This window comes from Populus alba, chromosome 8, assembly GCF_005239225.2.
Source record: "Populus alba chromosome 8, ASM523922v2, whole genome shotgun sequence".
Classification (NCBI taxonomy): Eukaryota; Viridiplantae; Streptophyta; class Magnoliopsida; order Malpighiales; family Salicaceae; genus Populus; species Populus alba.
The window spans coordinates 19512313-19523818 of NC_133291.1; the positions used below are offsets into that span (position 1 = coordinate 19512313).

The window sequence follows — 11506 nt, forward strand, 5'->3', positions numbered from 1 at the left end:
TACTTCCTTTGTTAGATCCTTGATGTATGGTGGTGCTATTTCTCAAACTTGTTCTATTTGCAGCATGAATGATCACACTATTAAATTTTGTTCTCAGATGCATGATGAACAAGTAGCATAACTTAATGTTATAGGAGGTAGTTATTTTAACTCTCAACCTCAACGGAAATATGATCTTTTTTCTCAAACTTACAATCCTGGATGGAGAGATAACCTGAATTTCCGTTATGGTAACCCAAATTACCTTCCTCAAAATCGACATCCTAACCTTTTTGAATTCTCTTCATAACAATCTTTCCACTATAAACAACTGGATTACCTTGTAAACCAAAATACTAATGGTTTGTCTAATGATGATGATTGGAAGGAAATTAAGGAGATGATGAAGCTTTTTGGTACTAACAGTTTGTCTTTGCAGCAACATGTTAATTCTTTGCAGCAAAAGGCAAATAACATTGAAAATCAAGTAGGGAAAATGGCTTCATCTATAAAAAGATTAGAAGCTCAAATGATGAATCAATCTCCTTCATAAATAACACAAAATATAGATGCAATTGAACTTCGAGGTGGAAAAACTCTTGATGAATAAAAACAGAAAGAAGTTAACATGGAAGAGGAAGACAAATTGGAACTTACACCCTCCAACAAAAAAGAAAAATTTAGATACACCAACCTATTCTAACACCGAGACTTCTACATCGTAAACCAAGGTAATTCTAATGCCAAGCGATATCAAGAAGAACCAAGTTACCAATTCTGGGATTCAGTAGAAAAGATAGCAGAAAGAAAGAATTGATAAAGGGAAAGAAGTCTGATAGTTTATTGCAGAAAAATAAAGATTGCAAGAAATTAGGAAACAAGTGGCCTCACATCACTCTAGAGAATCACTCTCATTTTGGAATCACACCAAATCAAAGAACTTTTCATTACAATCTACCCAATCCAGACCTACATTCTACAATAAAAAGAAATATATATTACAATTATTTACTAGATAACTACCAACTAAAATAAAAACAATGACAATTACAATTAATTTCTCCTGCCACTTGGAATTGTAAGACTATTTTTATTTATTGGTTGCAACTTCCTCCTTCTTGCAAATGTGTACTACTAGAATTGTAGTCTCCATAGAATGTACCCCTTTACTTAAACTAGCTTGATCTATGTCAAATATTCTGGCCTTTTGCTTGTCTTGGACTCGAGTGCTGCCACTTTGGTCACTAGAACTAGCATCAAATTCCCAATCCCAAAACTTCGAATTATGAATTAACTCCACCCTTTCCAGTTAGTGCTTCTAGCATAAAAAGAAAACAAGAAAAAAAAAGAGAAAGAACTTTTGGAATTATTTTGTAGGAAGCTTCTTTTTCTCCTTTGTAGGCGCGACAACTAGGGCTAGGAAAGGACATGGCTGCTAGACTTTGATTTTGGGCTTGTTTCTGGACTCAAACTTTACTTAAACCTTCGTGGGCTTGGTAGAAATATGATAGAACTTGAACTTTTCTTGGATTGGAAAATTGGCAATTCCCAAGGACATTTTCATAAATTGTGAGCTCACTGTTCATGACGCTTGAAAGGTTTAAAATTTAACACGAGCTAGATGTTTTAGTGAAATTGTAGTTTTGAATCGCAAAGATCTAATGGTTGGATCTTTCAAAATATGTCGTACAAGGTCGAAAGTTCAATCTGGAAATTCTGCATTGCAGTTTGTCTGTATTGTTACTAAATTTTCCTTCTTTAGGGCATTGTTCAAAGAGATCTTCTTCTTTGATCTTTATTTCTGTGCCGTCTCTTGGAGAAGACATTGTCGTAAAAGTAAAGTAGACATAGAATTGGAAAAATAGTGAGAAATGATAAATCGAATCAGATTCTCAAATCTCTCTCGACGCCTAGAATTTTGTCTAGGTCGATTAGACTTTGGGAATTGTTTCCAGCCAATATGCATATCTGCAAATTATGAAAATATTCATGCTAGTACTCCAATGAGTCTAGAATGTTTCTACAAAATTTCAGAATTTTTGGTTTCAATAATCTTGAGACAAAAATTCTTGAAGGACTAAAGGTCAAATTTGCCAAAAACACAAAAACAATGCTAGAACAAGTCCTTTTCCTTCCATTTTATATTTTATGTCTCCAAAGCTCTAATAATTGGAAAACATGAAAAATGAGCTATAGTTGGACATAAAATGTATACAAGAGACTAATGATTAGGTATGAAAAATATCATAAATTATGGGTGTATCAAATTCTCCCACACTTAGCTCTTGCTCGTCCACGAGTAAGGAAAGCAAAAATGAAAAAGAAAAGATTAAAAGAAGAAAAGCAAAACTAAGTGCAATGAAAATTTAAAAAGAAACTGTGCAAAGAAAAACCACTTAAGTGAATAACTTTTCTCCTAACCACCCAACAATAACAATTTCAAAGAGTATAAACATTATATACAAGAAATAAGTTAACAATAACCAAAACATAAAAGTCGTGAAATAGCTTCCTACGCAAGAATCAAACCAATTAGCATGAGAAAGTTAGAGTAAATCTATATCATATCAAAGTAATAGATCCTTTCATTGGTATACACTCCAACACTCAAGTGTTTATGGTTCATGTGTCTAAATCTCTCAAATTCAATCAATATCTATAGTCTATCATAGACTTGCTTTTCAATCTTGAATACACTACCAAAAAAATACAAGCAATTTATGAATCAAAAAGTCTTAACAAGGTTGTAATGGGCTTGGCTATAGATAAGATAAAAAGAAAGAAGGATAAAGAAAAGGTTAAGAATCAAAGGAAGTAGAGCAAATAAAACATCAAAGAACCAATACACAAGTATGCATCCAAGTACATCATTCTTTCACTTTAAACAACATAACTCAACTTCTTTGATCATTTTCATTCCCACAAACATATAAACATTGAAAAACACTTCTGACACAAACTTTTCTTTCTTTCTTTTCTTCTTTTGTAACTCTCGGCCTCAACTTTCTCTTCTTTTTTTTTTTTTTCACTTGGCCGAATAGATTATCTCATTAAACTTGGCCTTTATTTTGTTCTCAACCATGGCTGAAACATACATCATAAAAAACACAAGCCAATCTTTTGATTTAAAACCACAACAAATACAACCATCTCCCATATTTAAATTAGCTTGATCATGCTCTACTAATCCTTGGCTAGGAAAAAAGGAAAAACATTAAACAAGGTTGTAATTATTTGGAGAATCCACAAAGACTAAAATGGAGAAGAAGAAAGGAGGGAGGCCACCTAAGAAGTCCTTAGTGGTGGCGCCAGTGATTTTGGGTGGTGGCGGGTGCCTTGGTGCCGCGGTGTAGTGAGTGGTTGACTGGTCACATGATTAGATTAGGGTCAGGGATTTGAATTTTTGTTTATGATTGATCTGAATTAGATTGATTCGGGTGTGTATGTGCGCGCGCGCGGGCACTCTGGTTTGGTTTTTGGTTAAAGCAATTAACAGGTTCATGACCAAACTGAAAATGGAATAACCAAATTTTAGTTCGGTTTGGTATCCAAAAAAACTAAAATTTGATTTTGGAATCGGTTTTACAATTCGTACATGCTCAGTTTGGATCAGTTTTTCAGCATCAGTTCGGTGTTGCTTACCTCTATTTGTGTTTTAAATTTTAACACATAAACATAACTCTAAAAGAAAGTGTCCGGCCCACTCTTGGGCATTCCAAATTATTGGATTTTCTGTACTAAATTGAAGATCCTCGACAAGTTTTAGGATCCAAGGACAAAAACGTCCATAGAAATATTCACATATTTATAAACAGCACCAAAAAAATTTGAGCTCCCTCAATTTTTTTTGTCATTCACGTAAAAGACACGCTTGAGACTCGCACATAATTTTTTTGTGAACCAGAATAATCACCACTGCCATTTCTTATTAACATATGCATCCATTGATTTTATATTCACTCATTTTTTAGGTCATTTTCATCTTTTTATTTTTAGTTTTTCTATGATTTTATAAAATCAAAAATTCTAAAAAGAACAAAATCAAAATTTATTGCTTTAACATTTTATCCTTGTACTTAATTTTTGTTCTGGGATGCATTTTATTTTGTTCAAGACATGTAATTTGTTATTGGCACACTGCATTTTGTTAATGACATACCAATTTTAAACTTGACCTTAAAACAACTTGTTTTCAGTAAAGGGTTAGACCACCCATCGTGGCGAATATGGTTCGAACACTTGGTAGCGGAGTCCACTCTAATGTGCCTGATGATACCACGAAAGGGATTAGTCTCTTAATCCAGAAGAGGTCCGAAGATATCCTTGGGGGAAAGAAAATTGTTTTTACACAACACACAAGATGGCGTGGTCTATAAATGGATAATTGAATAGACAAAAAATTTGATCAGCTATTTGACAACACTTCGAAATAAAAAATGGCAGCACCACTACATTTTATGACTTTGGGCACCCAACAAATGTTCTGCCGCCCATTGGCGAACATCTCCCTTAGCAATCCTAGTGATGATCATCGCTCTGTTTCTTTTAGTCGTTTATCTCATAATAGAAACAACATCCCGGCGCCAATTAATTATAATAGAGCAGCGTTGCTGTTGCGGGCAAATCTATCAACGAACGCCGTGTTGATGGAGCCTTCTCGTCCAACGGCAGACTTTCCTTCCGACGTATGGGAAGATTGCTTTATTTCATTGAAGCTTGATGAGTCGGTAAACATATACCTCTCTTACTCTTTATGTATCTAATTACTACTTATATTTTGTCTTTTTCCTTTTTATAGTAGTCTGAAATTAATTGCTCATGACCACGTCTGCACGCTCTTCTTCTTCTTCTTCACTGGTTGCAGAAATACAAATCAAATAGTGAACTAGTTGAAGTGCTGAAAGGAGAAGTAGAGAAAATGTTGAAGAGCAGCCCAAGTGATGATCCAGTGGAGAAAGTTGAGCTGATCAACAATATATACCGCCTTGGTTTGTCGTATCACTTCGACAGTTGCATTGACGAGCAGCTAAATCACATCTTTAATGCCCAACCACATCTCCTCGATGGAAAAGACTATCATCTCCACACTGTCGCACTTGTGTTCCGAATTTTCCGACAATTTGGTTACAAGATGTCTGTCGGTCAGTACCTATATATCTAGCTGCGACATTGATTTTTTATTTTTATTTTTTTTCAAAGATAATACTTCCATTGATTAAGAAGAAATGTTAGCCCCTCCAAATAATCTCAGAGCCAGCATAGGAGTACAGAGTTTTTGTTATACGAGTGACAGTCTTTGTGCGCAGTATCATGCGCCACCCAATTACAGGCTCTCCAAACAAAAGTAAAATTATAAGACTGAAGAGATTTAGCTAGTCTAGCCGCATCCTTGAGTATTAAATTGGAATGACTAGCATTGAAGGACCTGAACTGCATTGTCGAGATTAAGGACTTGGCATCTCGATCCTTCTACAAAGACTGACATAAAAGAGAGTGAGGTCGCCATCTTGAGTGCTAAAGGAGCGCTAAAGCTTCAATGACTTCCGCACTCATGGCGTGAGGGTGAAAAATAGCTTTAGCCATTGATAAAATGAGTAGTTTGCATTACTTTAAAAGTGTTCTTGAATTCAAAAATATTAAACAATACCAAAATCATTATTTGTTGATGTTGATTATAATAACTAACAGGATCTTTCTAATAGATGTCCATGAACACTTGTTAACGAGCAATTAATACTCCTTTATCAGCATACTTCCATATAAAATTAAATGTTTCATCAGTTACTTACATGATTTTTTAAAATACCCTCAAAACAAATAATACCATGCTTACCTATAGGTTTCCTTTTTCATTTTTTTGAGGAAAAACTTATGTATAGTCAGTCTTTTTAAAGTGGAAACATTATTTCCTAATATGAAGTATCCAAACATGGCAGTAGTTTGTGTCAATGTAATTTTCCAATGCGGCGTTAATTCTTCCTATAAGAGTTCTTCAAATTCCATTAGAACTTGCATTGTATTTTATATAATTCATAATTTATCATAAAAAATTGTAAATACTTCAAAATATTTTGTGCCAAAATATCTCTTCCTATTTTCTATGAAAAATCTTTAGTGACGTGTTATTTCTTATTTCCACATCAATTTTAACATACAATAAAATAAAATAAAAAACCATGATAGAAACATAATATCAATGCTATATTATTATATTGAAAGAAATTTAAAAGTGGTTAATAGATAGAAATAATGACGGTTCATTTTTTAAGAAAGTGTGAAATAATAATCAGTTTAGAAATTAATACTCATATCAGTGAGATAGCTAGTGGGGTGAAGTTAAAAAAACATGTAATGCGGTTTTAGAAAGGAATTAGCTTTATTTTTTATTTTTAATTATGTTTCAAAAACAAAAGATTATATCAGTGGAATTTTAGTTTTTAATTAAAGGTGTTTAAAAGGTACTAATAAAGATTCGTTATTCCTATAATAACGGGTTAATTGCTCCTTTTTTTTTTTTGAAAGATGTGTATATTATATAAGCGTCAAAGTCTGACGGGAATAAAAAAGCTACGCAATATCTTAATATGACATAAAGTCATATTAAGGATAACTTAAGATAAAGAAAACCATACAAAATCCATCCAAATGAGCTGAAACTAAACATCAACAAAAACAAAACAGAAAATACTCAAAGACATAATGGGAGAAGAAACAATAGCAAGCCCATAGAAAAATGGTGGATTCAAAGCCAGACAACAAATTCACTTGATCTCCGCACTCCTTGCTTAGCCAAACCATCTGCCATGCAATTACTTTCACGAAAGATATGAGAGAAGGTGATTGAAACAAAATATGCTTTCAGTCTATTAACATGGTGGGCTTTAGCACCCATTAGCTTTACCCTAGCTAACTAATAATATGTAATGATGGATTGTGGATCAGATGTTTTCGAGAAATTCCATGACACTGAAGGTAAGTTCAAAGAAAGTGTGCTCAATGATCCCAAAGGCATGCTAAGCCTTTATGAAGCTACCCATCTGAGTACTCCAGGAGAGCATATCTTAGATGAAGCCTTTGCCATCACGAAGACTCACTTGGAGTCGTTTCTGAAAACTCAATCATTGCCCAATAATCTTACCAGACAAATAAGCAGTGCCCTAAAACAGCCCTTGCACAGAGGAATTCCTAGACTCGAGGCAAGAAAATTCATCGACTTCTACGAAGACGAAGAATCTCCAAATGAAACCCTATCAAAGCTTGCGAAGTTCGATTTTAATAGGGTACAGTACATGCATCTACGAGAGCTGAAAGATCTCTACAAGTAAGTAGTGTTTGTCATTTTGCTTACATTTTTAATGAGCATGCATATTAATTAATTCATTGGGTGTTGTTTGGCTGCTGGTACATTCTCCGTATTTATTGGCATATTCTTCTTACGTACTCTGTATATTGAAAGTTTTTTGGGATAATTACAAATAAAACTCTAACTCATACTTTTATCCTTTTTCTAGATTAGGCTCCACCTTCCAAAGTTGCATTCCATAGGTCCCCAAAGCTTATTTTATGGGAGCTATTAATATCTTGGTTCAAATTTCTTCAATGATATATGGAGCATTTTTCACATTGTTCAATTAGTTGGAGTGTTTTTCCACATTATTCTTTTAGTTACATTTTTAAATATGCTCAGGACTTGTTTTAATGCTAAAAAGGAAGGGAAAAAAAAACTTTTTTTGAGTACCAATTTGGATAGAAATGGTGGAAAGAGTAAGAACCAATTTGGATTGGAAAATTTCATACCAAATTTTTAGCTTGGTATTGACATGGAAGTGTTAAAAGCAATTTTACGGGATTTTCTAATAGAGTCAAAATGTGGGGATTAACGGGATATAACTTTGGAAGGTTGAGCCTAGTCCAGAAAAAGGGTAAAGATGGGGGACCTATTTGTGGAATACCCAATACATTGGGAATTTATTTGTTATTATCATACATACATAAATATACGCGCGCGCGCGCACATAACGGTGCGCCTGCCATTAATGGATTGGAGCTGTATATATAAGAATGAAAATAATGAACGTGCATGGGTGTGTATCAGGTGGTATGATGAGGCGAGACTCGGAGAAATGTGTACTTTTGCGAGAAAACGAGTAGCGGAGGTCTTCTTATGGACGGTAATTTTGCATTTTGAGCCACACTATTCGCGAGCTCGAATGATGCACGGCAAACTTCTGAAATTGTTTTCTATCGTGGACGACGTCTATGATGCATATGGAACAAAGGAGGAGCACCGGTTGTTTAGAAAGGCAATTGAGAGGTATATATATTTTTGATACTGGCAACTAAGCTAATTCATTAGATTCTAAAAAGAAGAAGGTAAATTCATACATTTATACTGTTTTTATTTGTATATATTGCCACTATAACTTATATGTTTGATACATATAATTTTGTTTCATCATATTCACTCATTTCGTCCTTAGAGGTATAGTACAAAATGGTAGTGTTTTTTCTTAACATTCTTAATATGCCAATCTAGGTGTGAATGACCTGGTGAAAATCCGATTAGAGAAGGATTTTAATTTGAGTGAATATTGAAAACAAGTCCAAACGCATGAAAAAAATATAATAGTAATATTTGTTCATCTGAAAAGTAAAACACAATAGTTAATTAATTTTATATGGGACATAAAACTTTGTTCAATTTGCAAGTGTAATTTTGTATAAAGCTATGTTTTGTTAGTTTTAAATGAAAAGGAATTTTTTTTATCTATCAGAGAACGAACAAATGTTGTGACCTTAGATAGCCGCGCGCTCCATACATGGACAAATGTAATTCGAATACTTTGCGTTGAAAAAGAATTCAGGAAAAAGTCTCTACTTCAAAGAAAATCTTTTGGTATTTGGTATGGTTTAGAGAGGCCTTTTAATACTAACTTATTACTCCTTGCCTTAAGTGTCGTGCATGCTATTCCACAATGGTTAATGAATAACAATAAATACAGTGCCTCATTACCTATTTTTAAACTGACTTCCAAAACCACTCTTTTTTTTTACACTCTGTACTTTTTGGTTGAAATAGAAGGATATAAAAGGAATTATGCATGATTATTTAGTTAATTTTAGGTTAGAGGACATTCATTTTGAGACAGTTGGATAAAAAAAAAACCGTAAACTCATTTTAGAACGTGAAAAGCAAATAATTTTGCATTTGCCTTATCTCTTGACGACCTTAGGATTAATAGTCATGATGATGAGAATAAATCTTTCCTTTTTCCAGGTGGGACTATGCAGAAATAGATCATCTACCAGCTGATTATCTGAAGACGATTTATAAAGCAATTTTAGATGTGTTTGCCGAATATGAGGATGAAATCACCGCCGAAGGAAGAGCGTACAGCCTCCACTACGGGAAAAGGGAGGTAATAATACAGTGATTAGTATTTGCCCTGGTACGTGCTTTCAAAGAGCTGGACCCTCGCTCGGGGAATATTTATTAATTTATGTGTAAATAGAAACTACTACTGCTTTTTTAATTTCCTCGGAGCTTAATTGGTTAATTTGTTGGTGGTGCTATGTATAGGTAAAGGGATTTATTGCAGGCAACCATGGAGAGGCTGAGTGGTTACACAAACATAAATTGCCATCAACATTAGACGAGTATTTCACCGAAGCATTTATTACAGGGGCAATCAATTTAATGGGAACAGTATGCTATATGTCAATGGGAAAAGTCGCAGGTCTTGACGCATTTGAATGGTTGCAAAGTAAACCAAGAATTTATAGACCTGCAAGTATAATTGCTCGTGTCACAGATGATCTGTTGAGTTATGAGGTAAGTATCGTTACTCGTCTGAAGTATTGCTCCTACATGCAATTATTAATTTGGAAAGAAAAAAATAAAAATTTGGTTGCCTGACCTGCAAAAAATCTTACTTTTGAAGTTTGAGCAAAAGAGACCACATATCCCTTCTGCCGTACAAATTTACATGACGGAATATGGAGTTCCAGAAAAGGAAGCAACGAAGGCATTGCGGCAAATGATAGAAGATGCCTGGAAGGAGATTAATCAGGAATGCATGAAACCATCAGATGTTTCATTGGAGCTCATCATCAGAATTGTAAATAATTTACGTGTTGCGGAAACGCTTTACAAGGACGTGGATGCATATACCTATCCTGAACATGCAAAAGGTTTCATCGAACAATTGTTCATTCATCCTGCGCCTGTTTAAAGTTGAATAGAAACTAGCTAAACCTGTTGTGTGTAAGCTAGCAATACATCATCTATGGATCTTTTATGGGTCTGTGTTTTGTTATAGATGAATCACCTTATCCTACCTTGTGTTTGCAAGGGAGTTTAAAAATTTTATTGACGGACCAAATCTATCGATGTGAAATTCAGACTTTATCGATAATTTTTTTACCAACTAAATCACCCAATAACAATGTCTGTTCGGTGGATAAGATCACATCTTCATTTCAAGAGGTGTATACGTTAGGCCTCACTCAAGGTAATGGGTAAACCCTAATGAATCCAAAAAATTGGATCTTATTGTATGACAAAATCACAAATTAGGCTGAGTAAAAGCTCCCCTATTTAAAGTCTATCATAGGGCCAGATAGCCTATGAGTCCATTTTCCAAAGGTGACAAAGAGTGGGCCCAACATAAAACCCCAAGCAATCTAACAAGCACACGCTGTCACACAAGACAGGGTGGATCTTTGGGAAATTTAGAAGCTCTCTAGTGTGATGTCTCCTTATAAGTCCGATTACCGACTGGCAGGAAGCCCTCACTGTGCCTTTCAAGATGGGCTAATTAAGGTAGCCTACCTCGCCTTGCCCGGGCTTTGGAAACTCCATCCAAGTCGAATTCCCATTCCAGGCCGTTCTGTTTGCTATTTGAGTCAGTCCCAGTCTAGGGTTGTTGATGTTTATACCAAACGATCATAGAAGAAAAATTCTGATTCATTTCGATTAAATTTCCTTCCTATTAATCTGGAAGTTCTTCTCATACATAAGAAAATATTTCAGAGCCAAAGATCGGAGTTCTCGAATGAGCAATCAAAAAAATTCTAGAGCATCCTTAGGTGTAGATATTGTTTGTCCACTGATCGTAGTACCAAGCACTTCTTGGCAAGCTCTAATATGATCAGATTTATAAGTAAGTATCTCTTGTAAAATATGAGAAACACCAAATCCCTCTAGAGCCCAAACCTCCATTTCTCCTACTTGTTGTCCCCCTTGTTTGGCCCTTCCTCTAAGGGGTTGTTGTGTAACAAGTGCATAATGCCCACTAGAATGTCCATGTATTTTATCAGCAACTTGATGAATTAATTTCAAGATATAAGGCTTTGTTATAGCTGCTCAAAAGGATCTCCTGTTCTTCCATCAAATATTCTACTTTTTCCCTAACATTCGGGTTCAAATACCCATGGATTTGCTGTTTGCTTACCAGCTTCATATAATTCAAAAAATATTGTTTGTCAGTATATCTTTCGTCAGTAATAGCCCATTCCGTTGCTAAGT

At 34.6% G+C, this 11506-nt stretch overlaps 1 protein-coding gene across 1 annotated transcript; it reads left to right on the forward strand.

Annotated features, from left to right (window-relative positions):
* Positions 1-4311: 4311 nt before the first annotated feature.
* Positions 4312-10282, forward strand: LOC118051346 (valerianol synthase TPS1G). The gene is made up of 7 exons (XM_035061953.2): positions 4312-4706; positions 4844-5120; positions 6922-7300; positions 8075-8293; positions 9257-9398; positions 9560-9811; positions 9921-10282. Exons 1-7 carry the CDS (start codon positions 4416-4418, stop codon positions 10209-10211), a joined length of 1851 nt encoding a protein of 616 aa, XP_034917844.1. The 5' UTR covers positions 4312-4415; the 3' UTR covers positions 10212-10282.
* Positions 10283-11506: the final 1224 nt, after the last annotated feature.

Bases quoted from the DNA above. Each gene is read 5' to 3' on its own strand.
- LOC118051346 (XM_035061953.2), top strand. From the start codon at position 4,416: ATGGCAGCACCACTACATTTTATGACTTTGGGCACCCAACAAATGTTC. The intron at 8,294-9,256 runs GTATATATATTT...TCCTTTTTCCAG, and splicing joins TTTAGAAAGGCAATTGAGAG to GTGGGACTATGCAGAAATAG. The intron at 9,812-9,920 runs GTAAGTATCGTT...TTACTTTTGAAG, and splicing joins ATGATCTGTTGAGTTATGAG to TTTGAGCAAAAGAGACCACA.